The sequence below is a fragment of the Magallana gigas genome, chromosome 6 (genome assembly GCF_963853765.1).
Source record: "Magallana gigas chromosome 6, xbMagGiga1.1, whole genome shotgun sequence".
NCBI classification, from domain to species: domain Eukaryota; kingdom Metazoa; phylum Mollusca; class Bivalvia; order Ostreida; family Ostreidae; genus Magallana; species Magallana gigas.
Window position 1 is genome coordinate 45,592,447 of NC_088858.1, and position 26,809 is coordinate 45,619,255.

Below are 26,809 nucleotides of genomic sequence, written 5' to 3' on the forward strand. Positions count from 1 at the left end.
CATCTCATAATAACAAACAATGCTACCACCCCTCCCCAGCCCCCTTCCCCCCTCCTTTCTTCGCATGCATTCGATGTCGTGGGAAAATTCTGAATCAATTTCTAGAAATCTACTCTATTCCTTTCTTAATGGGGTAGGCCATGAAAAGTTGGAAAAATTTTCAGTGATAATATAAAGTTGATGCTACCCCTTAGTATTTAACAGTGTTTAAACGAAATCGTAATATGTCTAATGATGTTCAAGAGACCGATAACAAAATAAAAAATGTCTGCTGGTCAAAACACACACATCAACTTTTTATCTTAAACAAACATCAGTGTCATCACAGCACGGACTAAGCATGACCTCTTTAGACACCCTTTACTGTTAACCTGGGATGTGTGTGCGTTCAGGCGGAAAGTGATTTCCTGTTTCTGCCTTATAAAAACAATAAAATTTTGGACAGGTGTTTGTGTTGCAATTGATGGACTGGATTCCCGTTATAATGGTTATGTCATTGTTTTCAAACAACTCTTAGTGATTTTACTACCCAGTGTGTGATCAACCTACATCTACCCCCCCCCCCCCCCCCCATCCCCCCACTTATCGTGATTTTTATAAAAAACAAAGATATAACGATATTTTATATTAGTTTTTAGATTTATTGTGATAAAAGTCTACTTTAGACTTGAACCTCTTGGATAAGATACTCTTAAATTTTTAGTGTAAAAATGACAAAGTCCAAACACATTCACAAATTGACTAAGTTCAATGTAGGTACATTTTAGTTATACTGAAAAGTTTCTAAGTTCAATGTAGGTACATTTCAGTTATACTGAACATTTTCTAAGTTCAATGTAGGTACATTTCAGTTATACTGAAAAGTTTCTAAGTTCAATGTAGGTACATTTTAGTTATACTGAAAAGTTTCTAAGTTCAATGTAGGTACATTTTAGTTATACTAAGAAATTTCTAAGTTCCATGTAGGTACATTTTAGTTATAGGGCAAAAAGTTTAAGTCCAATCTAGGTACAAAAAAGTTATAACTTTTATGTGCCTAAATCTTAGGTACATAAAAGTTACACTTTAGTTACAGAAAAGTTATGACTAAGTGTAACTTTTTTTTGTATGGGTTGTACCAGATAATTATGGTTACAGTCTAACTCATGACGTCTTACCAATGAATTTACATTAAGGATTTTTTCATATTGAATTTCATTAACAGATCTTATCAATACCATTTTTTTTTTTTTTTAAATTATAAATATTCAGTATTTTTAAGATAAAAGAATAAATATTGAGACTTCATAATTTTCTTCAGATAAACCTATCAGTTTTATGACACCAACAATTTTGAATCATGAACAAATCTAATATTTATTGTAAAAAAAAAGCACTTAGTCTAATTAAATGTCTGCATTGTGAACTTTTTTGTTACAGCCAGTGGCGTCCAGGGTCGTGGTGTGCCAGTGATTTGTGTGGTGCTAGAGGGTGGTGCCAACACCATCCGTTCGGTGCTGGAGTATGTCACAGACAAACCGCCGGTTCCGGTTGTGGTGTGTGATGGTAGTGGTAGAGCCGCAGACCTGCTGGCATTTACCCACAAATATGCCCAAGAAGATGGGTAGGTTCTTGTAATTCACGATTTACAATTTACAATTCTTACAATTCATTCAGATACTGGTGTTAGTTGTGGGAATGGGGGTGGGGGTGGTAAAGCCTTTGACAAATCTTCTTGAGTCTATGATTAAAACTCTATTTGAAAAGGTGATTGACAAAATCACAATGTTTAACTATTTCACTATTTTCTATTAATTATTGTTAAGTTCTTCACTTTATAAAATAGAATTTAATGATATTTTTAAAGAAGTTAGAGAGAAAAAGATTATAAATACCAAAATATGAATATGAAAAATTTATTTTTTGCTTTGCCTTATAAATAAATATACATTCTGGATAAGCAGCAAGATTTTTTGGAAACGACTAAAAACAACGTAAATACATGTATAATTACGAAGGGGAAAGTCCAAAGAAAGCTATAACTATTTTTATGCGTATTGTATTCTCTAAATTGGATTTTTTGAAATTGACATTCAGAGAGCACCTGATCACACAGTGTTGATGATCAAATTAGACAAGTCTTTCCACAAATGAGTTCTTGAACTGCTTGTATCAAATTTTTGTCGCCTGATTAGCAAATTTACTAGTGGATGACTCATTAATGACGATACCACAAGGGAAGATTCGCAAATCGTCAAAGGAAGTGTCCAACAAATCGTTTTGATGTCGTTGTCTAAATTCTAGTTTCTAAATGTTGTCCTGCTTTTAGGAGAATAGGACTTAAACATCCTTGTAATTTGATTGACAATTTGTCATGTTTCTGTACATTATAGTTATATTCAAATTCTATTGTTATACATGACTGATGTGGTTTAGATTGAAAAGCTTATTAAACGTCAGTCAAATTGTAAGAATAGATTTGAACAAGAATTACCGGTAATTTTAATGAAAAAAATTCTTAGTTTTTTTTTTTTATTAAAATGTGTTCTGTAATACATCTCTAAATCTGAGAATAACTGAGTTGAAATGAATAATTACTGCCTAATTGTACAATTGATAACTCTGCATGAATTGCAACAATTAACTCTCCCTAATTAGAAAACATCATGGAAAACTTGTTCTCTTGTTTTGGCAGTTTCACAGTTTTTATATATATATAATAAAAAAATTGCTGTTTACTTTTGCACTCTGGTGTGGAATACTGCAAGTTTTCTTGTAGATAATTGCTCAAGACTTTTAATGGTCCATTTTATGTGACAGTACAGTGAGATTTATGTTAAGTCCTCTGACAGCTAACAAATGAAACTCCAAAGCTGGGACAGGGGACTCCTCCAGTGTGTCAACAGCTACAGAATTATATAGGCATAAATTTGTTTTTAAACATTTTATACTTTTTAATTAGGGGAACCCCACTCTTTTTTGCTTTTCTTTTTTTAATATTTATTTGATTTTTCAAAATTGCAGTAAATTTTTTTTAAATTTAAGTGACTTGGATGAAAGAGTATACTTGAATTACTCCGTATATTTATCCCTTTGTGTTACTTACTGTGGAGGGGGTTAAGCATTGCTGAACTCTGTATATGTTAGGGTGTTTTTGTATATTAGTGTACAAAAGCTATAGACATGATGGAAAAAGACCGAGTTCTTTAAACTTTGCATACTCATAAAGCATTGGATTTATTTAAATAAGCCAAACTATATGCAGTCAATTATTTCTTGATATCCAATATAATTGGATATACATTCATATGTACAACTCAAATTTGGGGAGAATTCAAAAATACAACACACCTTAAATTAACACTATATTTGAATGTGCTAAGAAAGATCAGTTTTCACAATATACTCTGGTGAAAGATGAGCTAAGTTTGTATACATACATTGATTCAAATATCATTTTCTGGTACAAGGGCGTGCTCAGCTTTGTTGGTGCTCATGTTATAATTATATATAATTTGATAAGGGACACCTTAGTTTCAGCTGCTTAATATTATTTCGTAAAATGTTCTTTTTCTGCAGAATATAATATTATTTCATAAAATATTTTTTTCTGCAGGACATATTGTTTAATAAAATCTGTTTTTCTGCAGGACAATGGTGGAAAGCTTGAGAGACCAGCTAATTTTGACAATTCAGAAAACTTTCCAGTACTCACCAGAGCAGGCAGAGAAATTGTTTCTGGAGCTCATGCTATGTGTGAAGAAAAGAGAATTGGTAAGGTTATCATAGAGAGCAAAAGCTGTGTCTTAAATAATAAAAAGGAATTAATATCTGCATAAAATAGCGAGAAGCACCTCTTGCTGATTTAAAAATCTCGCTTTTATTTATTGGATAGATTGATGTAAGCTAAATGAAATTATGATAAAAATTTGGCTAGTTAATATTCCTGTGACTTGATGCAAAGCGGTTGAATTGCGATATGAAGTGCTCGTGTAAAACAAGGAATGTACAGTACTGAAGAGGCTGAACTATAGACATGCTATACCTTAATACAATGAACAGGGGAATTACTTTGGGGAGTTGTCGCTGTCTTCATGTCAGATTGAAAGGAATCTACAGTACTGAAGAGACTGAACTATAGACATGCTATACCTTAATACAATGAACAGGGGATTACTATGGGGAGTTGTCGCTGTCGTCATGTCAGATTGAAACGAATCTACAGTACTGAAGAGGCTGAACTATAGACATGCTATACCTTAATACAATGAACAGGGGAATTACTATGGGGAGTTGTCGCTGTCTACATGTCAGATTGAAATATTTTTTCGCACTGGTTGATGGACATAAAAAGTCAAAGAGTAGAAATAGAAATAGTGAAGATAATTTGATGGATGTTCGTCTCTGTGTGACCTTAAATCTTGTCTGATACTCTTAATTCATTGACAGAAGTATGTCGGCTGATTGAGTTTCTTGTTAGAAATAGGAAAAGTCAAGGATATGGAAATTGTAGAACACAGGCAGCAGGAAATGAATAAAATTTAGAACTGATATACAGATTGCGCGCTAACCATGTCTTAAATTCTATATTGAATCTGATGATTATGTTTCTCGTTATTTGTCTTATATCATAAGCAAAGTAAAATTGAATTTTGACATTTGAATAAAATTTTTCGTCAATAAATCTAACTCAGTGTTTGATTAGAAGTTAAGAATTATATTTTAGTTTATTTGTTAAAAAAAAAAAGCTTTGTAAGAGCAAGGCTAATTTGATAATCTACTCTGAATAATCTTTGCAAAGTTCCCCGCAAACCAAGCAATAGTGATTGCATAATGTGACTGAAATACATTTGTGCAGCTAAGGAAACAGTTCAATGCATATCAATCAAAATTATCTTTTCATCTCTATTTTTGTTCCCTTTGATTTTATTTTCAGAGTGCACCATGCTGAAATAATTTATCCAACTTAATATGTAAATTAGATTTCACTTGAGAAATGGCTGCACATGATAGTACAAATGATACCACTGTAGGATCCAGAATTAATTTTGGTACAGCTGGTTTAGCTAATTGGATGATTGATGAAGCCCAAGATTTTAATAGAGGAACTTGGCCCAATTTATTACCTTATATGTCCTTTTAAAACTTTGTCCAATTACAGGTCCATCAGCTTGACTAGGTTTCCTTGTCAAAACAATATGCTCTGTATGTTAATTAGTTAAGCCCAGTTAGGCAGCGGCATGATACCTACATTACAAAGAAAACTGCATTAAAGGAAACCTGTTCACATTGTTTCACTTTCCATCCCAATTGTGATTTGAGAAATAGTAATTAAAATTTAAGGCATATCGTTTGACACTATTAAAACTGAGATTTTATTAATCAAATTATTTATTTTTTGGATGTTATTTTTAAAAAAACTATCATTTATTTTACATGGTTATAAATCTATAATTTTCCCTATATTGATAGAGTAAAAGCACTCTTTGAGATCTATAATATCATTGATTCTGAAACAGTTTCCTTGCTGTACAGGAGTATACATTACCATAGATCCTGTCTAATCTGACATCCTGTGTATTCCGAAAAACTCTTCGAAACTGTCAGAATAATCAGTGTCACTATATATATGATAATATCCTTTCAGCTTACAGACCATTTCCATCAAACTGTCAAATAGCCATGTAAAGTTTTAAAATTACTTTTTTTATAAAAGACTTGAGATATTTGCATTTAAAAGTAGACAAAATATTTTTTTTTAAAAACTAGACTGTTATCATTAGTAAATGAATCTTATAAAAATCTAATCTTGAATAAGTTATTACTTTGATTCGTTGTTTTAGAACATCAAGATCATGAATAATCTCATTAAAAGTGTATTCATTAATCAACGGTCTGAAAAAAAACAAGGAAAGGATTAAAATTTTATGTGTTGCATATGAAAGTTGACATGTTTGCACAAAATATGTGTAAATTACATTTACAAGGACATTGTTGGAATGGACCACACATCTCTCTGCTGTCATTTTGTCAGCTTTATATCTTTTTCAAAGATAAATGGTCCATTTCCCATGCATAAACCAGTATTTGATAAAACTGTTAATAGAAATGATGTACCGGTACATGAATTGATTTTTCCAGTAATGTTGTACTGAATGGATCAGTATGGATAAATAGATGTTCCAAATGAAAATCACTTAAACTACAGCCGCTCCAAAATACACACACTTGCATGCAAATACTATTGAAATGGTCAAGATACACAGAATCACCTGCATCAGTGATCAATTTCATTAAACTTATATCCAGTTTAACAGTCTAGCTGATCTGATAACATATCCATGGAAACCATAGTATGATGGAGTGAAGTGACTGTTCTCAAAGTATTTTATCAAACGTTTGCCCCAATACCTTTTACTTTCAAACTTGTGTTACAGTGGAGAATTGCTTTTGCTAAGTTACATCACATTAGTTAGCCTATTGGAGGCTCATACAGTAGTGTAGGAAGCAGGTTGAGATTGAACGCTAGCTACGACAAATTCAAATCAATGAAAACACATATGTAGGCAACACCTGTTTCTTTATACACAAAGCTCTCAGACTCTACAGAAATGGGTCTCTGAAAAGACCATTTAAACCCATGTTATTCATTATAAGTATGAACCATGTAGCCACAGACACTATTCTCAAGAAGCTATGACTCTTTATCAAAGGTCAAAAGTTTTTGCAATGAACCTTCATGTAGTGACTTTCTTTCTCTCTATGATATATAACTTTGTTTAGTCATGTGCAGAAAGTCTTAATATTCTCATTGTATTTACATGGTATATTCAATGAGTACTTTATCAAAGGTCAATACTACTTGTTGCAATGAGCCTCTATGTAATGATCTTGATTTTACAGAGACTTTCTTGTCATGATATAAAACTTTGTTTAGTCATGTTCTTATTACATTTTATTTTATTTTATCTATACTGTACATTTATGTTGTAGATCACTGTGTTCAGGATGGGGGAGGGAGCCCAGGACATTGATCTGGCCATATTGACTGCTCTCCTTAAAGGTCAGGGCCATTATAGTATTCTATGTATTTGTATTTTTAATTGACATGAAATTTTTGGGGTTGATGGGAATTTTGATGATGACTTGTACTAATAAGGGAATCATCAATGAACTTTGACCTCTATTGTAGGAACCAATGCCAGTGCCCCTGACCAGCTGAGTTTGGCCTTGACCTGGGACAGAGTAGACATAGCCAGGAGTCACATTTTTACCTATGGCCAGGAGTGGCCTGTAAGTGAATCATAATCTGTCTATACTTATTGCATAGATTTGTTGATGTTTAATAAAGAAAACATTAGACTTTGTCTTTCAAAATAGAAAAATTGTTTAATTCATGCTTTATGATTTGTGGAAGATCTAAATTCTGGCATCTTTACCCAATAATATATATCTTAAGACACCAGTACCAAGATTGTAACTAAATTTAATGTATAAATCCATCCAATGAACCCATAAATACATGTATTGGGCAATACAACAAAATGAATAATTCTTCAATATTTGCTGTTGTTTTCTAGAAAATTTTTCATTCTGCACACCAATCTAACAATCCTGCTGCTGTTGTTGATTAACAAGCTAATCTAATGTATTTTACAGGAAGGTTCCCTGGAACAAGCCATGATGGATGCACTCATTAATGACAGGGTAGACTTTGTCAAGCTGTTGCTGGAAAATGGAGTCAGTATGCACACATTCCTGACCATTCCTCGGCTGGAGGAACTCTACAACACTGTAAGTGGCTCTGATTGGACGATAAGTGTGATGTCATTGACAACTGAAGCCAATTTTGGATGTTTGTTTTAAGATTTTAACTTTAACTTTTGTTATTTTAGAGACAAGGTCCTGCAAACACACTGCGATATCTAATCAGGGATGTAAGAAAGGTAAAGAACTCTGATATGTAAACAGATGAGAGAGAATTGTTCAAGATTTTCAAAAAATAAAATATTGACAAACAAAACAAATTTTAGTAACTTTGTAACGTATGAAAATGTGGATCATTGCTGTTGAACATATGAGAGAGAACAAGAATGAATGGGAACTTGTTTGTTTCAGCATGTGGTGTCGACCTACAACTACACATTGATTGACATAGGAATGGTGATCGAGCACCTGATGGGTGGAGCCTTCCGGTCGACGTACTGTAGGAAGCGATTCCGACAGAAGTACAACGCTCTCAGGAGAAATGTAAGTCCAGGCGGTGGGTGTTATCTGTATAAAGAACAAAAAGTCACACAATTCCCTGTAATCTAAACTTATGCAGAATTTACTGTCTTAACTTTAATCCAAGAAATTTGGCAATGTACTCATACAAGGGGCCATGATGAGCTCACTTTTGATCAATCTCAATTTTACTAAAAATATGTATCAGAAAAGTGAGACTGAAATCAAAAGCGAGCTCATCTAAGTTTTATATGGTTCTAAAGCCAGGTAAATTTTTCAAATTAATGCATGAAATGTTTTTCAAATCAAATGAAAACTTTGTAAGTGTTTATTATAGAACACGGCTGGCAACCTGCACAGCTTAGTGATCGAACTACCTCTGATGATAGACACGAAGGAGGCCCAGGAGCTGTTTCCTTACCCCTTCCACGATCTGATGATCTGGGCCGTCCTGATGAAGCGCCAGAAGATGGCGCTCTTTATGTGGCAGCATGGAGAGGAGGCCATGGCCAAGGTACACAACTCTGTCCACACTTTGATCTTAACTCACTCATACTCTGACTGTAATGGAATAGATGAATATCTTAGGTTACCTACTAATGCATAGTGGGGCATACTTAGATTTCAATTTTGGGAAATAAAGCAATTTCATAAACAATTGGCAAACTTTATTTGTTTTCTTTCAACATGAAGCATCATCTTCATATGGATTATTTGTTACACAGTAGAGAGCTTTATGTTATTAAAGGGGTAGTATTGAAGGAAGGATTGCACAAACTGGTTTGACTGTAGGAGTTGTCTTTCTTTTCACAACAGGCCTTGGTGGCGTGTAAACTGTACAAGTCCATGGCACACGAGGCGGATGAAGACAACCTTGAAGTGGACATCTCAGAACAATTCCTCAACGACGGAAAGTAAGTAGAGGAGAGGAACTGGAACATTTCTTCATTAGGATTGATTGAAATCAAACATTTTGTTTTCTACAGCATTCTTCACATGTTCATGAATATGGAGGGTGTCATAGAAAACTTTAACTATGTTAAAATAGTGCTACATTATTATTCAGATTCAGCTGTGTTTCACTTGTCAATGAGATGAAATTTGACAAAAACTTCCTGTGAAACATAAAAAGAACAGATAGATTGTACTCATGTACTGCATTAAAACCTCATTGACAGTTTCGAGTGACCATTAAAACCTCAGTGACAGTTTTGAGTGACCATGTCATATACTTCAGTATAATATTGGTAGCAGCTTCCTTAGATAAATGATACAAGTACTGGTAGTTATGTTTAGTTAAAGATACCATCTGATTGTTTATGCGTTTTTACCAACAATTATCTGAACGATTACAGGGAGTTTGAGAAGCTAGCGCTGGAGCTACTGGAGCACTGCTACAAGATAGATGACGACTACACCCAGCAGTTACTGACCTACGAACTCAAGAACTTCTCGGACCAGACCTGCCTCAGTCTGGCCGTGGACGCCATGCACCAGGACTTTGTGGCTCACACCTGTTGTCAGACCCTGATTAACGACCTGTGGATGGGAGGTCTACGCATGAGGAAGAACAGCAGTCTGAAGGTAGGCTTAATGGAGAATAATGAGGGATCCGCTCTGATGTTAATATCATTTTGTTTTTCTATGATTGAAATTGAGATCAGACAAGATATTTGAGTATATTGCATAATAGTTCCATTCAAAGAGATCCAAAGTAATAAATCACGCTTAACATTTTTAGGATTAGATTGCTTTATACGGGTCCATTAGTAACTAAACTTCAAAGAACTTTAGAATAAACTTTTTTTGTTCAATGCATGCATATAAGAATTTCGTTACAAAGATATTTTTTTCCTTAAAAAATTGCAATTATTGATTATTTCAAAAATAGAATCTGCACAAAATTTTGCCCTAAATGCAACAGGTGATTGTGGGAATTTTCATTCCTCCGTATGCCATGGCCCTAGAGTTTAAGACAAAGGAGGAACTACAGTTGATGCCTCAGACAATGGAGGAGCACCTTGAGGAGCTCGAGGACGACGACAGTGACACTGAGGACCTGTCCTTTAGCTCGCTAGACGATGACAACGTTCATGAGGTACACTACAACGCTAGCTGCAATCTGCTTCAAGCCTTCAATTATTTTCTCCATTTTTGCATTTTTTAAAATAACAGCTTCAATCCTTTTCCCTTTTATGCCCATTTTTTACCACTTTTTCTTTGGATTGAAATGTTAGCTTGCTATCCTTTATTTGGCCTTTTATATAAAAAATGGGGTTTTTTTCATATTTTTGCAATTTTTTTTTAATTTCTTTTTTTTTTTTTTGCACCTTCTGATATTTTGTTATGAAGAAAAGTACTAAAGGTATTTTTTTTCGTAGCAGTATGTTCTGCATTGTGTGATTTTCTCCATTCTTTGACAGTACCCTAGCATTTACACCATCTCTGATTCCCAGTCTGCCACTCAACTCAGTATCAATGGACACTCCAACGGGAAACTCAAACAAGCCCTAAACAATCACAAGGTCTATACTCCACATAGAGTACATGTAAACAAAGATGCATTATAAACACTTAGTAATCAACTGTGTAATAGGCTTGTCAGAGAAAGTTAACAGGGCTGGGTTATGGTGGAAAGTTGATGAAATAAAATGATGCATGGGAATAATGGTGTGTGTTGCATGTAATGACTCTGTATATTTTGTTTTTTAGCCATAAGTTTCTATTACAGATGACAGGGTTGTATGCATGGGTTGTATGCATGGGTTGTATGCATGTTAATTAGGATGGAATAGATGATTTGAAATGCTGGAAGGTTTTGTCTTTTGTCTGTTCTCTGTTCTGTCTCCAGAGCCCATATGACTGCATTTCAAAATGAACCGAATGACAGAATTGTTAATGTTTTCATTCTCACTGAAGTGATCCTCAACATAAAATTTTTTATACAAAACTATTTCAATTTTAAAGGCACTATATGCTTTATTGAGATAACGTTAAAATATTTGGTATTTTACATCATGAAAAGTACAGATATCGATTATTTGGTAGCAAGTTTATTTTGTAAAATGCAGCTCTAAATGTCAGATTCGTAAAGGGATATTTTCTACACTGTGATCTTATAAAAATTATATGAACCTCAAAGTTTATTAGGCAATCATTTTTATTGTCAATTTTACTACATTGTTACTTAGTAATTTTACATTAAGAATTTATCTCTTAATTAATAAGATTGTTGCTTATTAAAATTGCTATGTTATATCTTTTATGGTAAAATAAGTACATATGGTGTAAAGCTCATTTCTTTATGAAATATACTGTATTCTTTATGAAATAAACTACTGTAACAATTGTCAAGTCTATCTAGTCATTCAGATCTCAAAAACAGTGTCCTATAAGTGTTCAACAGTTATACTTGCCCTTGAATTATCTTTTTCCTGAAAAGCAAAATTTCCTGCTTTACATTTAAAACTAAGCATAAGTTCATTGCATCATCAACTAAACTTGTGATATGACAGCCAGATTTGTGTCTTACAGAGCATGTACTGTGATGACATGAACATGGACTCGACTCAGATTAAGGGGCAGGAGAATGGGAGTTGTCTCGTGGACACCAGCAGCACCATGGATTACTCGCACATGCAGAACAAGAAGAAAAAAAGTCCTCTCAGGCTCGGCAAGAAGATCTACGAGTTCTACAATGCCCCCATCGTAAAGTTCTGGTTCTACACGGTAAGTCTTGAGTTTGGTACTTAGGGTAGAATTTTGTTTGCATCTTTTAAAAACCATAAAAGTTTTTGAATTGGAACCCTCTGTTCATCTGATAATTTATTGATTTCTGAATGATTGCCTGTGAATGGCCTAAATTCTAAATCACTCATGTACTAAGGTCTAAGGTGAATTTTTAAGTTCATTGATAGTTTTTGGGACTTAAAAATCTTTCGAGGCCATGGTTGTCATGTTATATGTAATTCTGTTTTAATGTAACTTCTACATTTGTTAACTTTTTTGTTACAGTTGACGTACTTTGCTTTCCTGGCTGCTTACACCTTTGTCGTTCTTGTCAAAACCTACCCACAACCCACTTGGCCCGAGATCTTTCTAATGACCTACGTTTTCTCTCTAGCAATTGAGAAATTCAGACAAGTAAGGATCTTTTCTTCAGAAGTTTAATCATCTTTTTGCTATCGCTGTTCTTTTGTAGCTTTGTAGCAAAGTAAAAATCTTTTAAACTCTTTATTTTTCAAATCTTAAAATCTCTTCAATCTCCTTTATACAATTGAATTACTTTAATAGATTTAGTGAGAAATTTACAAGTCCTCTATGATTAAATCTTATACATGTACCGGTAGACATACATGTACTATGTAGGTAAAATGAACTGAGTGAACAAATTGTACACTATGAAAAGTTTGTTCTATTTTCCTTTTCTTTAAATTTTTTTTTTTTATTACTTTTAATTGATCACCCCTGTAATGACCTAAATTTTTTAATATATAGATTATAAAGTGAAAATTTCGAGAAAAAAAAAGAGGAAAAATATTGAATCTTTTGACCAGAAATTCTCATTGAATTTCTCAGATATGTGCATCTGAAGATCAATAATGGTGTTTAATTAAGATTAGAGCTGTCATTGGCATTAATCTTATAAGGCTGACAGCTGCAAAATAATGTAAGGGAAGGAATGGGGACAATTGCAGAGTTCACAGAGACCTTGGACCGGTAGGCATGTATATGACATGTCTGGTTACATGCTGTATGTTGGTGTTAGCACCAGGATCACGGACACAATTGTTGAAATATGAAGATTAAACTGAAAGATCAGGATAGCATTCGAAATTGGCAGACATCTGAGGATGTGCTGAAGCTGACCAGCTGTTGACTCATGACAATGGAGATTGGCTAGAGGAAAATCAATCAAATCTGTTGGCTGTTATCTGCTTATGTCTTTTTGAACTTGATTTCTTAGAGTCAATTCCACAAGTAAAATGACATTATAAACATAAAAAACATTGTCAAATCTGCTTGCAATCATACTCAGTTTTAGAAAAATCATGGGGCTTGGGCTTGGTATTTAACCTTTAAATTTCAATTCCTGGTTCAGTCATGAGTTTCTTTGCAAACAAGTACATATACGTCTACTTCTTCATGCCTGCTTCCTTTTTACAAGGCCCTTAGTAATCCATTGGACAGAGCAAACATTCCATCTATAGATGTTGCGTCAGTTTTGGTTTTGTTTTGTGTGTGTTGGGGGTTGTGTAGGGGAGTGCAGTAGACTCTGACATCAGGGTATTGATGTCATCGACGGAGTCTGGGGGCAACTGAGTTTGTTACAAGGTGATGACATCATCGCTGGATCAAATTATTACCAAAGGATTGTCCTGGGTTACAATAACACAACAGCAGTCTGAGTGCTACTTCTGATACCCTCTATCAACTTGAGAAGCTCGTTATTTGAGGAATGGCTACTTGGAATTGACAGACTTGTAGTTCAGATTGCAATAAAATCAGAGGAGGGTGGGAAAAAATCATGGATTTCGATTGAAAAGTTATTGGAGACACTTTAACAAACAACCAAGTTGATTTTAGTGGAATTTATTCATAACAGATTTTTTGGAATAAGTAATCATATGTACATTGATTCAAGCTAAAAATGTCCCAGTAAGGATTTATACATAAATTCTGAAATTGATAATACATAAATAGAACATAAATAGATACATTATGGTATTACATGTATAGGTGAGTCAGATTAAAGGGGCATGGTTACGATTTTGGTAAAAAATTACTTCCCCAATCTTAATGTTTACAATGCTTCACCAAGGCATTTTTAATAGTCATTTCAAATTTGAGTGCCATTTGTTGAGTTTTTAGCTAGTTACAGAGCTTACAATTCTTTGCCATGTAAACAAAGCTTTAGTTTATGTTTTGAATGTTGAAGTAAAAATTCCAGTTGTAGACCTAAAATTAATGTGTTAAACGTTAGGAACTGTTTATTCATGCTTAAAATGAATAAGCAGACAGACAAATCAACTTGAAACCTATTTTTGACTAGTACATTGAACCTATGTAAACAAAAACAGGGCACGAGCTTGTTTACATGACAAGAAGTTGTGAGCCCTGTATTTTGCTCATAACTCTACAACTGGCTCTCAAATTTCACTTGATCACTAGAAATGCATTCCTAAAGCATTATAAATAATAAAAACAGAAAAATAGAATTTGACCAAAATCATGACCTTGTCCCTTTAATGTACAGTACCAGATGATACTGTTGGAAATGATACAACTATCATATTCCAGGATATGTACTATAAAATCATTGATATCACATTTACAGTAAATTTGAAAGAAATATGGATGATTTTACAACATTTGCAACAAAAGTAAAGAGCAATTGCACTATACCTATACACATGTACCTGTCAATAAAATAACATCAGGCAAAGGTGGCCATCTCAGTCTGAGGTGTGCTTACCAAGGGAAGAGAACTCTCCTGACCCGAACCGCTGGACTTGAATGTTAGCCTCGGTTTTGGCTGTTGTTTTCGAAGATGAACACGACACAGGAATCGCTTCAGCTCCATCCGGAATCTCTGTCCTGTCAGTCCATAGATAAAAAAATTGACAGCGTGGTTAATGTACATGAGAAGGAAACAGACTGTTCTAATAAACACAGCCTCTGCTTGTGCTGTGGTAGATCTTGGTTTCTCCATGAAGAGTGGGTAGAGGGGCCGAGGCATGGTGGTGATAATCCACGTAAAAGAAATGACCAGCAAGCACACCGCCAGCTTCTGGTGGTCACAGCGCGCCTGTTGGTCATTCTTTGTCATTGCCTGAAACAGAGGCTTGCTCTTGATGAGGTTGACAATGATGAGAGAGTTAAACAGGAGCAGGACCAACACGGGAAGGAAGGAATACAGAACAAGGTAGATCCAGGGAAACACTTTACAGACTATGTTCTCGTATGCGTACGGCACACATTTCACCTGGCCGTTACGAAAAGTGTGAAGCTTTGCTGTCCAGAAAATGTGGCTGTTGATTAAAATAAAGATCATAGCAATCATCACAGTGACAAACTTGGCTCTGGCTAAGTTACACATAGTGGTGGCTCTGAGGGGAAACCACACGGCTAGAAAGCGTTCAACTGTAACTGCCACAATCAGCCAAGCAGAAAAATGGACACAGAACTGGGTCGTGAAAATGGAGAGTTTGCAAGCAGCAGGACCCTGATGAAGCAATTCAAAGCCAGTCAGTACCATTATCCAGGTTTTGAAAGCACTAATGTACAACACTACAGTGTCTGCCACAGCAAGAGTGGCCAAGTAGAAAAAGGTGGAGGTCTGCCTCATCTCCCTTTGGACCATGATCAGAAAACTCATCACATTTCCAAAAGTTCCAATAAAAATAATGATTGGGAGACAGTACTTTATCAAATCAATGGCTAAAATGTAAAACGGCTCCGACTTTAAATCACTGTAAGACACGTCGGCTGTAATGTTCTCATCTTCTGTCCAGTTTCTAATGAGCAACGTTGTGTAGTTCTGAATTTCCTCCATACTTGTTAGGTTTGCCAGACTTAGGTAAGCCTTGTCACAAATTCTTCACTTGTTGCCTTGAAATGACTAGACACTTTAAGATTTTTTAATAATAATATCTTTTGTTAAATTAATTGAAATCAATATTTTTTGTGATAAACCTATGATCCATTTCTTCAGAATTTCCACTGGCATTTCACTTCTTACAGCATTTTAATTAATTGTAAAGCTGTACCGCATTCAAGTTCTTAAATAGCTGTGAAAGTGAGAAATAATTGTGTGGTTCGATTCACCTCCTTGGACGATGCTTGCTGCACTGGTGGTCTCTGTGTGGAGATTAGCTTCCCAAGTCCACCGCAAATACAGTAGATACGTTCCGATTTGTCTCTGTTTATCTCCAATATCCTGGCTTTTAAGTCCTTTCAGTTTCCAATAGCAGTTGGCAGTGGCAATGCGTAGATCTGGCAAAAATTCTATATCTGTACTATCGTCATTAAAATTGATGGTAGAATTTTTTTTTTAATGACAACAAAAAATATATACTCTTTAGGTTTTACTTTCTCATTTAAGAAATTGCAATTCAATTTGTCGGAAGATACAATTTATTAATGATTTAGTTTGCTACTGGCAAGTATTGATCGAAGTTGAAAATATATACTGGTTTGATAAAGGAAAGATTTACTTGTTAAGGAACAGTTTGACACAGGGGTCTCCTTTCTCTTGAAAAAAATAAATAGGGTTATCAGCACAATATACAACCATATTGGAAAACGAAATCAATTACAGTTGTTGGGTGACTACCCAATGTGTGAAAAATCTTAATGTGTTTAAATCATATTAAAACAATAAATATTGGCATTTACAAAAATAACAAAAGGAGGGGGTTTCTATTAAGTGCCCAATTGAAGCCACATTGATCCAGATTTCAATAAATTAAATATGGATTGCTCCTTCTAAAGTAATTCAATATATTGTCTAAAATAAATGAATATAAAGAGCATCCATTAGGAAATTTCATGACATGGCAACCCATGTATCAGTGGTTACACAATCCAGTAGAGGAACCTGCATACAAACATGGCAGTTTATGATAAAAATTAAATTCCAACTAATTTGAATTTTTTTTTTCTATTTTCTTTTGGCTTTTATTTTTAGTGGATGGGGTGGAAGGTGTTGTTGTGTTGGGTTGGTGCAGAATGAATTTTTGAATTGTACTAACTAGTGTATTGTACTGCAGTGCATTGTAAAATCATATTGATTTGATGGTATTGTGGCTGTTGTTACTGATTCATGGAACACACAAGAAAACAGACTTCATATCCATCAAACTTTCATCTCTTTTCCTTTGATTTCCATCCATCATCATCATGTTTGTTTCAGTGAATAGTACGGTACACTATCATGTCATTTATTGGTAAAGAGTGAAAAAAAACAGGAAGTTGGAGTTGCGATTTTTATATGCGTTTCTCACGAGACAATGTACAGGGGCAGGGTCTGTCGGGGAGGAATCTGGAGTGATGGATCTGTTACATTTTTAATTGTTTTTTTGCGTCAATACAATGGTGTTAGTTTGTGGAATGTAAAAAACGTGATATTGAAATAAACACGTGTTAGGAAGAAATAAAGTTCAATATTAGTAGAGTTTTCAATATTTGTACATTGACTGTTATATAAAAGATAAACTGCTCGGTAAAAGCATCTCTTGTGATATTTGAAAGTTTGTGGGATACGACAATACAGTAAGGGGGAGTAAGTGTGGGACATTGGATCTGTTGATGGACTCTAAAAGCCTACTGTTTACCCAACAAATTAGCTTGTATGTTTAAACTGATGCACTATTGTCCGACCGGATGATAAGCAGTTTGTGTTGGAAAATTCCTTTATAAAGGAACAGAAGAGGAATCCATACTTGACCAATATGTTACCATTAGAATAAGCTCCCAGTCTGTTAATTGTTTGAACATGTCTGTGATGTCATAGGGTTTTGGCGTAATTTTTCTTAATCATGACTTTATTGACATCTTGATTTATTTACTTGTTTTTCCTGTATTCAGTACTAAGGGCTTGTCTTCTGCCTGAGATGTTATTTGAATGAAAGAATATCAATTGATTATTTAGATTTTAATACTCCTGGAAAAGATATAAAATAATGCTTGTTTGGGTGCAGCAGTTAAAAACATTTGCTTTAAAAAAAAACAATGTTTTGAAAACGCTTCAGTAAATGCATGCCATTTATCGATGGCCTTTACCATTTATTTCTGAATACAGAATAAGAGTTAATGATAAAGACATCTATTTTTGTGATAATTATGACGATCAAGGATTGATGTGAGGCTTTTATAAAGCTTCCTTGGCCCCATTATCATTCAAATACTTTGATAGATTGTTGTATTTCTTGAGACAAGAGGAAACCATAAAGGGAAAATAAAAAAAAAAGTCATCTTTGTGAAATCTTCGCACAAAAGTACACATACTTCTGAAACCCATACAACATTAAATGTAATCTAGTCATTGACAATGAACAAAAACTGAGCACACACATGAATTGAATTTTATGAGTTTTGATATTAACAATTGGGATTTTTTATCAACCTATTTTTCTTTCCGTAAATTTTAGTCTCCAGAGTTAAATTCTAAGCATTTGTCAAATGAATGTGATCTTCAAGTTATGAATTTAAAAAAAATGCATTATCTTCTAAGCATATAATTTATCGCTTTAGTTAATCTTTAAACATTTGTAATGTGTGTTTCTTCTATTTCACAGATAGTGGCATCGGAACCGGTGAAGATCAGTTTAAAGTTACGTGTGTTCTTTAGTCAGTACTGGAATATATGGGACTTGGTGGCCATCTTGATGTTTTCTACGGCAGTCGGTTTACGAATGTACAATGAAACGAGACAAGCGGCAAGGATCATATACACGCTGAACATTGTGTTCTTCTATATCCGTATACTGGAGATTCTGTCTGTGAACCAGTACTTGGGGCCCTACGTCAAAATCATCGGAAAACTGGTGAGTGCAGAGACATTCATCTAACCTACTTTTACTTTGCTTTTTACTTTAAGCCTTAATTAGAATGATCTGGGCTGCGTTTTACAATAGAATTAACAGCAAAGTTGTAAAATCTTTCTCATTGCGCAACATTTGTCCCAAAACAATTTTTTATAATTAATTTCAAAAATAAAAGTATGTTTATTGGGCTTTAAAATAATGAGCATTTCAAATTTGGTAATGATTAAGTCATAATTTCTTTGAACTCAGCTCTGGATGATAAGAAAAGGTTAGAGCCTGAGAAAAAAAAATGTAGACTTATTGTAAAATACAGTACACAGGTGTATTGTGATGTTGTCATTTAACGACTCTTTTTTTCCAGCTGCGGGACATGTCTTACTTCCTGATTATCATGTTGTTAGTGGTGATGAGTTTCGGAATCATCCGTCAAGCGGTGCACTTCCAGAATGAAGAGCCTTCGTGGTTCCTAGTTAGAAACATGTTCTACTATCCATACTGGATGATATACGGAGAGTTGTTTGCTGATGAAATAGACAGTAAGTTTGCATTTTTAGGGCCCCGCAAGGATTTGCGGGTGCCCTATAGTAATCACTCTGTCCGTCCGTCCTTCTGTCCGTCCGTCCGTCTGTCACTCTTCCGTCCACAAATTTCCTGTTTTTTTCTAATAACTTTTTTTATGGTTGCCCAATCAAGTTCAAATTTGGTATGGTAGTTCAGTAGGCAGAAATACATATTTTGATGCTAAGTTTGGTTCTCTATGTCTTCTGGTTTGGAGCTGGGGTGGTGGGGTAGATTCATAACTATGCATAAGAAGAATGGGCAAAGAGAGATAACTGCTGAGAATGAATGGGCAAAGAGAGATAACTGCTGAGAATGTTACCATTGTATACATGGAAGGCTGTGCAATATTTGTCCTTTGGGATTAATTAACCTTCCACAGGAAGAAAATCCTAAGCTTTATCTTTATCTGTCACATTGAGATTAATTACTGCACTGCCTGTGTCTGCAAATGAACTTTGTTTTGAAGTTAAGGTCAATTTTGAATGATGTGTAGTATTGTGTACATTCTTTGAAATATGGATTTGAAATATAATATTCATATTTTTTGGGGTTAAAATACCGTACACAATGATTTATGATAGTTTTATTGAATAGAGGCAAAGCCTAGGTATCATTGCATTGGTATCAATTCTTTGTTTTTTTAACAAATTTTATTTCATCCCATGTTAACCCACTTTATCCCGTGGATATGACTCATTGGATATTTTTTTGATATTCCAGAGTTGTGACTTTACAATGGGATTTGCCTAGGCATAATGAAGTAAAAATAATGTAGAGTTTTATAAACAGTGTAAACATTGATTGCGGTGTATAAAATATGGGATAAATAGAATCTCATGATTTGTAGTATAATATGATTTTTATCCAACTTGTGTGTTTTATCCCCTCACTAAGGCTCAAGAAAAAAACACTTTAATTGTTGGATGAAAATCATATCCAACTACAAATCACGAGATCCTATATATTCCAGTTCTTTACATCTTCTGCCGGGCATTTATTTTTCATCATTGTTAATATAAAGAGGATGGAATTCAAAGTTTTTTTCACTTCTCTATATTAATTGTCATAGCGGGGCCCTTCCTGACTGGTCAGTTTTCTAGTTTATAATCTCATTGTATTTTCAGAATTGATATCATTTACAGTCAATTCTGCATTTCAGGGAAATACCATTTTTTTCTCTGGGCTTCTGTAGCATTATATATTGTTGTAATTAAAAGTATATTAATATTGAATAAAATTACAAAATTAATTCTTTAACTCTTTTCAATATGATAACCAATCATGTAGTATTTGTTTGATAGACATAACATACACTTGTACATGCATGTATAGTTTCATCAGCATTATTACATCTGGTACTCAGATAACAAGTGTTTTACTTGTATAATCCAAATTCAACCTCACAATTTGTAATGTATTACAAAGAAACAGCTAGTTCTCAATTATTTTAAATAGAAGAGATATCACATTTTATTTTCCTTAAACATTTTAGTATTAAAGTTTCAATACTTTAAAGATCAAAATCTATGGTATGAACTACTAGTATGAAATGGAAAGTCATTTCATTATTTCTGATTTTCTTTCAGCTTGTACAGACCCTACCCGGCACCCCGAAGGCTGTGTGTATGGATCATGGGTGGCCCCCTTCTGTATGTTTGTTTTCCTCCTCATCTCCAACATTCTTCTTGTCAACCTGCTCATTGCCAGATTCAAGTAAGTCTCCGACAAACACAATTCCATCAATTCTGTTGAAACCATCATTTCAAGGTTATAAGCATATCATTCCATCCAAAAGCAATGTTCTTTGTTGCTCTACGAAAATCCTTCTGTTTTGCAGTGCAACTTTCATTCGAAACAACGCCAAATCTCGGGAGATCTGGAAGTTCCAGCGTTACCAGCTGATTGTGAATTACGAGCTGCGACCCATCCTCCCCCCACCCTTCACGTTCATTAGTCATATATACCTCACATTCAAGTACATCATTCGAAGGTGTAAAGGCAAAAGGGATTTCTTTGACAATGGACTAAGTAAGTTTTTGTGGATGGAATGTAATATTATACAGTCAAACTTCGTTATCTCGAACTAAATGGGACTGTTAAAAACCTCGAGATATCCGAGTATTTATGATATTGAGGGTAAAATACTTAGAAAATAAGTGGTTGGGACTTACAAATCACTTCGACATATCCATTGTATTCGAGATATCGAAGTTTAATTGTATTTTATAAAAGTGATGAAGGGTCCATAATTGTTAATAAATTCACAGAATTTGCATAACCTCACAATTCACTCTCATTGCCAGTAAGTACGTACATTTAAATTGAGCTAGTACAGAAAAGCATGTTATCTTCAATCACAGAAGTGTTAGCAAGTCTGAAACCATGCAAAATCTTATACAAGTGTAATTAGAGTGAAAATAACATAGGGTCAAAATAATCATATATACTGTTATCATGCAAAGCAGAATGTTAATATGAAGAAAAATTGGAGGCTTTATAAGAATAATCAAGGAATAACAGAAGACACTTTTTTATAAACAGAGTTGTTCTTGTCCCCTGATGACAAGGAGAAGCTTCACGATTTCGAGGAAGAGTGCGTGGAGGATTACTTCCGCTACAAAGATTACAAATTCCAGTCGTCGTCTGATGAACGAATCCGGGTCATCAACGAAAGGTCAATATTTATTCCAGTCTGTAATTATTATGCATATTATTTTTGGAAGCCTTGTTTGGGAATTTGTAAATCTTGGATGCTAGTGCATTTACTAGCATTCATAGTCTTTCATATGATTTGTTGATCATCTGATAATTTGAATGATATGGAATATTACTTGACATTGTGATTCTATATCATATATCATGTAGATTTATTATATACTTAGTAACATCATTTTGTATACCTCTTTCACAGAGTGGAAAACATGACCATGAGAATGGATGACATCAACCAAAAAGAGAACTCCATCAAGCTCTCGCTGCAGACCATGGATTACAGGATGTCAAAGCTGGAGGATGTGGCGCTCCAGACCAACGACACCTTGTCAGTTCTACGGACCTACATGGCCAGAAGTGTCCGCCATTTCAGTGGAGCATCTTTTGGGAGTCAGGTGCACGAACCCAGCCTAGAGAGCCAGGACTCCATCATAGAAAACGACATGGTCATGTACGAGTCAGATTCCTCTCCTTCTAAGGAAACGGACCTGGAAGCATCGGACACGACTACTCCCTCATTTACACTGGGCACGGATTCCCCAACAAACACTTCCGTGGAGACCAACTCCACCATGCGTAGCATTCCCTCTCCATTGTTAGTGCACACCAAAAAACCACTGAAGGAGGAACAGCTGGGCAAGGTCACTGATTTCTCCAAACAGCAGAAACCACCTTCTAAACGGAAACTGCTGGATCAAGGTCTGTTGAAGAGTCAGAAGTTGATGCCTCTTCAGGAGTCGAGTCCAGTTCAGGAATTCAATGAAGGCATTTCATTGACTCAGCGCAGACATGTGTCAACAGAACTAAGTGTGAACATAGAGCTGGCTAATGGAGGCGCTACGTCTGCTCCAGCAGCGACTCATGCATCAGAGGTGGAGAAGAACACAAACCAGTCCTCTCTCTACTCCACTGCTAGCATTTCTTCAGACACTCAAACCTCTACTGGACTACCCAGTGGCGGAATCGATTCCTTTGCCAATTCAGACATGCAAATGAGAATTTCTCCAGGAAGTTCACGCCCTCCGTCATCTCCCAGAATCTCAATAACCTCGGCCGTGTATGGGCAGAGTAAGAATGCTTTCCTAGCTCCCACTTCTGTGTCTCAGATGACACCCATTCTCACATCCATAAGTTCAGAATACACCACAATTACAGATGAAATAGACACTTCTTGTGTGGTCGACAAGAGCCCGCCAGGAAGTCCCAGTTCTTCTGGAACATTTTTCGGAGAGGGAACATCAGACGTGGAGAAAAAGCGGAAACAGTCCGATGTGGTCACAGTGGAAAATGTGAGACTGAAAAACGCAGAGGAACTACAGCATCGCAAGATGGAGCGCCTGATTCAACATCGACTGCGACAGATTTCTCTGGACGAGTCGGATTGCATTAGTGATATCGCTAAACTGGTGGTCAGTGATATGAACCAGCAAGAGGAGAATCACTCAGGACAGGAGGAGGAGGAGGAGGAGGAGAATTCAGAGGACATGAATGGATCCATGGAGAGCCTGGTCATTAATCAGGCCACGGTCACCTCAGAAGTCATCGAGATCAAGATCCGACGTCCATCCCAAGACATAGAACCTGCCAAGGAATGATGCTGGCTCTAGTTAGACGCCCTTTTCTGTTAGAGTAGTTTTATTTTTTTAGTGCATTATCTTGTTCATTTCATGCCAAATGTACAGATTTTTATCATATTTTGTGTAATCAACTTTATGATATGGACAAAGCATGCAAGTATTTATTGCAGATCATTTTTAAAATGACTCAAAATCAAGCAGAATTTAAGGAATCACATTGTTTTCTGTAATAAAATACAATCAGTTTCATAATACTTGTACATGTTTATAATTAAGATAAAAAGAATTAAGATTGTCACATTATTGATAAATGTATCTGATCTCTGTGCTCAAGATTTATTCTCTCTGTACATATTACGGTACTTAGAAGGTTCCATGAGAACCCAAGTGCTAAATTATGTAGAGACAGTGCAATCTATGTCTGGGAGCTAGTTGTAATAAGAGTTTTATTTCTGAGGATAATGTGTGTACATAAAGAAATCTTATATAAAGATATTTATGGGTGTTCATTATGTTTCGTCTGTGGGTGTTGAGGATGTTTTGAGTTTTTACCATCGGACTGTGATAAATACAATCTGTGTCCAAAACCAGACCAGGTATACGCTACTGATTTTTACCTCTGTATTGAGAATTTCTTTCATAGACTGACATTGTTTGCTCACAACAAATATGGATTATATAGTATGGGTATACGTCTTTCGGTATGAATATATATGTATATATAGAATATATCTCCTTTTACATGTACTACTTTATTGCAATTTACATGCAAACACACACAAATATGACATGAACAAAACTCTATGGTTACCTTCTGCTGTTTTACATGCAGCTGCTTCTGATTAAACTGTGTGTGACAGCCCTTCTGAAGAATAATCTCACACAAACAATTCACTATTATTCCTTAATTCATAAAATTGTCAAGACAATGACAAAATCTGATCAAAATCAGGCATGCTGAATCTAAAATAATGTGCAGTTTGATTCAGATTTTTGTGCAAGATTTTGTATATGCATGAGGGATGTTTTGTGGCATCTAAAATTCATATTTTTATTAATATGCATTAAGTTATTTAACATTTTTACTATAAATATTTGAATAACTATATTTATACTTATATTTTCAATCTTTACATTATTTCTTTATGTTTCTTTTGTTTGTTTAGATTCAATTATTATTGCTGTTGGTTTTTTCTGATTTCTTTCTCCATTGTATTTGTTTTCTACATAATGTATCAAAATTGAAAAAGAGTTAAGCCTCTAATCAGATTTTGTTTACAAAGAGAGTGCTTTTTGTTACCTTCTGTGTTGCAGTAGTAAATTTTCTTGTCTTTTTTTTCTTGCATCAAATTTTTGCATGGAAAAAGTATGAATAATGATGTTATACTTTGTGAAGCAAACCAAACAAAGTGACAGACACTACTTTCAGTGATGGTGCCAAATCATTTCCACAGGCAGTGTTAACCAGGACTTATCATAAGTCTGTTCATGTTTGTTTATAGACACATATTTTAGTTTGTAAGAAATTATTGTACAATGTACAAGGTTCTGTTAAACAGGTGTTCAACTTTTGTGTAGAAAACTGCTATGTGCTTGCCATTATAGGAAAACGATTGAAGTTTTCAGTATGACTAAGTAATAAGTTTGTACTAGTTATCTATCTGAGGGTATAATTTCATGCCATATAGTCACATACAAGCGAGATATTTTGTGCTTGATATATTGTTTTCACTACAAAGTTGTTTTGTTTTCAATGGTGTTCAGCATTTACCTCCCTTTTTTTTTTGCTGCATATAAATGTGTCAATCTTCAGAAAATTAAAAAAAAAATTGTTACAAAATCCCTGAATTTGTTACAAAGCAATAATAAATTAATGAAAAGACACAAGTTGATCTCTTTATTTTTGTCTCCAAAAACAAACATATGATGGCAGCAAAGTTTGATATTTCTGAGGTGTGCTCAGCAGAGCAAGCGCTCACCAAAAATCCCTATTACCAGTAATTTTATTGAGCACTTGCATGTGGCAGCTCAGCTAAACATACCGTTGGAATCCGACCATCATTATTTCAAGCAGTGATCTTTATTCCAAACATAGCTCTCCTCCACTCCTGATTGCCTTATTGGAAATTACATGTAGAATATCGAGGTAAAACTATTTAAGAGTAATTGGTTTTGGACTTTTATATCACTCTGCATATCCATGGTATTCAAGATATTGTTGTAAAACTCTTTCTTTGACATCTGGTTGCTGGCTTCAAATGACAAACAGATAACCAACAATTTTAAGTAATGACAACAAACACTTTCATATTTGTAAATGTGTGTGTATTCAAAAGAAAAAGGTAAAAAAAAAAAATCCAAAACAAACCAACTATGAACATAACAAGGTATAAAATAAAATGTATACGATACGTCACCGATGAATCAAATGATTATTGTAAAAAAAGATAAACATACTTCATGAGTTTCCAGTTAAGGTATTGATCATAAAATTGATTCATGTATCATAAAAGAGAAGAAATGATAATCTCAACAAATATATCATTTGAAAGTGATTCCAAATCACTTGGAAAAAGGTAAATCCCTACAATTTGTAGCAATGTAAATGTATTGCACAATTTTGGAAGAAGTTATGTATACAGTGTAAAGAAGTGCACATTTTTTAACCTGAGATAAAAGAAAAATACATTGTACAGATTAATCAATAATAAAAGAAATACATTCAGCATAATGAATTATGATCGACATATAATAACACACAGAAACAAAAACCAAACAGGAAGAATCTTTGGGGCTTTTCTTTTACTTCATTTCAAACATTGTTACATGTAAGTAAAAAGCTTCAACCTTCAAATTAAGAGTAAATAAAACTATATCTACACTAAAACCTCTTAAATATCATTAGTTGAAGAACAAAAATACAGATAGAAAAATGAAAGGGACATCAGGCAAACAGTAACACATATTGTATATACTTCAGAACATTTCTGGGGTTTGATTTTGAATGAAGAATCATATACATGTATTGAACATGCTCATCAATTACACCTTCCCATAATAACATGCTCAATGTACAATACTTGCATGTTTTAGATAGGTCTGACAAAATTTATCAATTATGTTTAAAAAAATGATTAAAATTTACCTAGATACAAATAAAATGTATATAATTATACTCTGGTACAGGATAGCGTATTCATGTATACA

The 26,809-nt window shown here is 34.5% G+C and overlaps 2 protein-coding genes across 14 annotated transcripts in view; one reads left to right on the top strand and one right to left on the bottom strand.

Moving 5' to 3' along the window:
* LOC105333748 (transient receptor potential cation channel subfamily M member 3) overlaps positions 1 to 25,099 on the top strand; it is a 74,869-nt gene extending 49,770 nt beyond the window's left edge. For 12 of the 13 annotated variants that reach the window (XM_011436896.4, XM_011436899.4, XM_066088572.1 and 9 more), the window contains 20 exons: positions 1,420 to 1,603; positions 3,630 to 3,753; positions 6,973 to 7,042; positions 7,172 to 7,272; positions 7,639 to 7,773; positions 7,875 to 7,925; positions 8,098 to 8,229; positions 8,543 to 8,719; positions 9,022 to 9,119; positions 9,561 to 9,789; positions 10,130 to 10,303; positions 10,629 to 10,730; positions 11,740 to 11,934; positions 12,220 to 12,348; positions 18,504 to 18,752; positions 19,114 to 19,288; positions 20,900 to 21,026; positions 21,151 to 21,341; positions 21,855 to 21,987; positions 22,225 to 25,099. In XM_011436896.4, coding sequence (XP_011435198.3) covers positions 1,420 to 1,603; positions 3,630 to 3,753; positions 6,973 to 7,042; positions 7,172 to 7,272; positions 7,639 to 7,773; positions 7,875 to 7,925; positions 8,098 to 8,229; positions 8,543 to 8,719; positions 9,022 to 9,119; positions 9,561 to 9,789; positions 10,130 to 10,303; positions 10,629 to 10,730; positions 11,740 to 11,934; positions 12,220 to 12,348; positions 18,504 to 18,752; positions 19,114 to 19,288; positions 20,900 to 21,026; positions 21,151 to 21,341; positions 21,855 to 21,987; positions 22,225 to 23,620 — 4,172 coding nt within the window. In that variant the 3' untranslated portion in view covers positions 23,621 to 25,099. The remainder of the gene's footprint in view (positions 1 to 1,419; positions 1,604 to 3,629; positions 3,754 to 6,972; positions 7,043 to 7,171; positions 7,273 to 7,638; positions 7,774 to 7,874; positions 7,926 to 8,097; positions 8,230 to 8,542; positions 8,720 to 9,021; positions 9,120 to 9,560; positions 9,790 to 10,129; positions 10,304 to 10,628; positions 10,731 to 11,739; positions 11,935 to 12,219; positions 12,349 to 18,503; positions 18,753 to 19,113; positions 19,289 to 20,899; positions 21,027 to 21,150; positions 21,342 to 21,854; positions 21,988 to 22,224) is intronic. The other variant, XM_011436902.4, reaches the window with a different exon arrangement.
* Positions 13,844 to 16,597, bottom strand: LOC105333747 (growth hormone secretagogue receptor type 1). The gene has a single exon (XM_011436890.4). It carries the CDS (start codon positions 15,758 to 15,760, stop codon positions 14,642 to 14,644), a length of 1,119 nt encoding a protein of 372 aa, XP_011435192.2. The 5' UTR covers positions 15,761 to 16,597; the 3' UTR covers positions 13,844 to 14,641.
* Positions 25,100 to 26,809: the final 1,710 nt, after the last annotated feature.

Coding starts and splice junctions, on each gene's coding strand:
- LOC105333747 (XM_011436890.4), bottom strand. CDS start 15,760: ATGGAGGAAATTCAGAACTACACAACGTTGCTCATTAGAAACTGGACA.